Source organism: Monodon monoceros, unplaced genomic scaffold (genome assembly GCF_005190385.1).
Source record: "Monodon monoceros isolate NGI ecotype Baffin Bay Population unplaced genomic scaffold, NGI_Narwhal_1 Contig5161_ctg1, whole genome shotgun sequence".
Classification (NCBI taxonomy): Eukaryota; Metazoa; Chordata; class Mammalia; order Artiodactyla; family Monodontidae; genus Monodon; species Monodon monoceros.
Window position 1 is genome coordinate 1,514 of NW_021701007.1, and position 3,760 is coordinate 5,273.

The window sequence follows — 3,760 nt, forward strand, 5'->3', positions numbered from 1 at the left end:
GCACATCCCACTCTCCCGGCCCGCTCGATCCCATGGCCTGGTGTGCACCCCAGGCAGGGCACATCAGTAACACGGGTCCCGTGAGAAGAGCCTGACACGGCCACACGGCAGAGGCCACAGCGCCACAGATGGCAGATCTGCGTGAGAATGCACATTGGCTGGGGCAAGGCAGGGCCTGACCTTCCCCAGCCCTGGAACCCCTCCTGCCCATGGCTACCGCTCACATCCATTCCAGCAGAGCCCCTGCCTTGGCTGGCTTACCCCTTGTCCCCTGCCCACTGCCAAGCATGGCCAGGCCTTCTGTCATGTAGGTCAGCAGGTGCCAGTAGTGGTGGAGAGGATGGTGCCCCGGCCCCCATGCTATCCCTCACTGGACCTTCCCGTTGTGCCCTGAGGTCATCGGCTGCAGCCAAGGTCAGAGGTAGATCTGGTTTTCTCCTCGGCTCCCGGGACTCAGGACCCACCAGCATTCCTAAGTGCCCGTGACTCTGCCAGCCCAGGGAGGCACTGCCATGAGGGCAAAGCCTAGTGGGCTTGAGACCCTCACCAAGGCCCTACCGAAGCTGGGCTGGGGATGCCCTGGAGATGAGGGGGAACGGAGCCTGCATGTCCTTGGGCTCAAGGTTTACGTGATGAGGGGTGGAAATTGGGACACTCCCCCGCCACCGCCTCCCGTTGGGTGATGACGGGAGGGACAGAGAGGAGGAGCTGGGCCGAGGGCCTGGCCAGCAGCACAGGGCTGCGCAGGGCCGGGCGGCGCTGGCTGGGGAGCTGGGGAGGGCGGCCCACAGTACTGCCGGCCTCCAGGCCAATGCCGGACAGCATGTTCCTGAAGCTGTCTCTGCTCCTGGGGCTTCTTGCTCTGGGGCCTCATGTCTGCAGCTGGAAGTTTGAGGACATCAGTAAGAGTACGCAAAACTTCCGCTTGTGTGTGGAGTTTGCTGTGTTTCACTTCAATGAACACGAGCCAGATGAGTACGCTTACAAGCTGCTTTGGGTGGGGCGGAGCCAGCGCAAGGTGAGGGGATGGGAGTGGAGGATGGGGGTGGGAGATGGGGGATGGGGGTGGGGTGGGAGTGGGGGATGGGGTGGGGATGGGAGTGGGGGATGGGGTGAGAGATGGGGGCTGGGGCTGGGAGTGGGGGAATGGGGGATGGGGGTGGGAGTGGGGGGAGGGGGTGGGGAGTGGGGGCCAGGGGGTGAGGGAGGCTCCCTGTCTGCGGCTCCACCTTCTTCCTGAAGCTGGGCCTGGGGTCGGGGGAAGGGGCCGTCCGCTGTCTGCAGGAAAAGGTAAGGGATGTTTCATTTGGTCAAGGACATTTAAAAATACAAGGTACCAAAATAGAAGGGCTCCAAGTTTCTGATGTGTTAGCTTAGCACTTGGAACAGGGAGAGGAGAGGGAGGCAGAGGGCAGGTGAGGAGGGAGACAGACGGAGCGGAGGCGGCGCCCCGACATCAAAGCCCAGGAAGGGCCGGCAGTGCAGAGCGGAGCCGATCGCAGGCCTCAGCTGCCAGGATCACTGCCTGGATGCTGGGCTGAGGCCCCTCGTGAAGTGAGCCGGCCTTGACCACGTGGCCGCCGTGGGTCAGGCCTGGCCGGAGGCAGCAGAGGCAGACAGGGCGTGACCTCGTGAGGCTGTTACACTGGTGGTGAGAAGCACACAGGCTCTAAGTTTTCAGGTGAGATAGTGGAAGACCTGGACAAGAGCGGTCAGTGTAGGACCGCAGGGCTGAGGGGTGGGGGGGTGGGGGGGGGTGGGGAAGCGCTCTTCATGACGGGCACTCCTGGAAGGACCCGGCCAAGTGCAGGTTTGGGAACAAGAAGGGCGGGCAGCCCCGGAGAGGGTCCTGGACCAGGGTGAGCTGCCAGTGCCCGGCAGGGCCAGCCTGAGGGCTGTGGGCCAGTGTCTCAGGGAAGGAGGTTCAGAGAGGTGGGCGTGCAGGGTGGGCGTGTGCCAGGGCTGGGTCAGGATGTTATCCTCAGAGGAGCAGGGACTTGTGGAAGGAGGTCGCTCAGCTTTGTCCAGCATCTCTCTGGACCCCGTGGGGGTAGTGGGCTCCACAGCTTGGGGGCAAGTTGAGACCAGGGTGCAGGAGCTGGGCCCTGGACGCCAGGAGGCAGAGGAAAACCGGCTTCTGAGTCGGCTTGGAGGTTGACGTGGCATGTAGTGGGGCGGGGATCAGGCACAGACCCCAGGTCTTTGTCGTGAGCAGGTGGGCAGACAGCAGAGTGAGGGGCGGGGGAGACAGGAAGATGGCCGGGCCGAGTCCGTCACAGTCAGTGTTCCCGAGGCAGTTCTGGGAAAGAAGGCCATGGGTTACAGAGCATCAGGGTGGGGAAGAGGGGGGACCTGATGGGAGTGTGGGTGCCCTTAGCACCTGGCTGTGCAGCGCTTTCCCACCGATGCTCATACCTCCCCCGCCCCAGATACTTTGTCTGGATTAGTTGTTGTCCAACAGTCTTGAGCCCAGACCCATTATTGGCCCCGGATGGCTAGCCCCAAGGTGGCCCGGGTCAGCAGGGCTCTGATGTGAAGGTCCCCCGCTGCACACACTCCTGATTGGACTGGAGGCTGGCCCCCTCCCTGCGCAGACGGCCCTGGCTTTCCTCAAGGGCCCTCATTTGCTGACTGGCTGGCCCTTCGCTGGGCTGCGCCCAGCCCTGGACCTGTGGAGGCTGAGGGCCCCTCGAGCATCACTGTGGGCTGAGCTGCCACCCCCCCGCCCCCCACTGCCCTAAGCCTATCCTCGCCCAGGGTCCAGCGGCAGTGCAAGGGGCTGGGCGTGTGTGTGAGTGTGTGTGTGTGAGTGTGTGTGTGTGTGTGTGTGTGTGTGTGTGTGTGTGTGTGTGTGTGGCTGGTGGCATCAACTGCAGGCATTCCTGAGCCCCTAAGGAAGCCAGCTTTCTAGACAATTCCAGGTCAGGGCCGTGCTCCTCCCTATGGAAGTTTCCGGTTACACTCCTCTCCGTGTTGGAGTTCTTCCGAGTTTTCACGACCTCTCTGTAGGGGATGAAATCCAATCTGTGTTAACCCCGAGGCACAGGGCAGCTCTGAGGGTGGCTCGGTGGACAAGCACCCCCATCCGCCTCCCTAGAAGGAGCCGTGCGATGCCCTCCGTGTGTCTGGAGGATTGAGAGCTGGGTTTCATGTCAGGTGTGCTGTGCGTGTGCTCTCAGCGCTGGGGCCCTACCTCCCTCCTGTGACCACCCCCCTCCCCACCGCCATGTACTCATGACACGGCTCCTGGGTACCAGCTATCAGGAGGGTGGCAGGGAAGAATCCAGGGCTGGAGCTGCACTGAGGGACATCTTTTTGTAGGAAGAGTAGAGAATTAAAATGAAAAAGTAAATAATACATAAATTAAAAATAAGAAAAATGCACCTAGGTTTGTCCCAATTTATACACATGTGCACATTCATACCTATTTGCCCATTTTCTACTTGGTTGTCTGTGTTTTTCTCATTACTGCAAAGTATTTCACAGAAGTTTCTACAATCTCTCCTTGACAGAAGTATAGGTGGATATATTTAATGGACCTGGAGCTGGGCCGCACAATTTGTAAAAAACACGACGAAGACATTGACAACTGCCCCTTGCAAGAAGGCCCAGAACAGAAAAAGGTTTGAGGATAAAATCAACCAAAAGCATCACAAATCTTCAGAGAATGAAAAATAATGTCAAGAAGGGTCTATGAGAGGAGGCTTGGAAGGCCTCAGGGATGACCCTGGGGCAGAATGACAGGTCCTGGCCCCTCCCC

The 3,760-nt window shown here is 60.2% G+C and overlaps 1 protein-coding gene across 1 annotated transcript; it reads left to right on the forward strand.

The window, feature by feature from the left end:
* Positions 1-823: 823 nt before the first annotated feature.
* On the forward strand, positions 824-3,629 carry LOC114890039 (probable cystatin-15). The gene is made up of 2 exons (XM_029213553.1): positions 824-1,018; positions 3,513-3,629. The coding sequence occupies exons 1-2, from the start codon at positions 824-826 to the stop codon at positions 3,627-3,629; spliced, it is 312 nt and encodes a 103-aa protein (XP_029069386.1).
* The last annotated feature ends 131 nt before the right edge of the window (positions 3,630-3,760 follow it).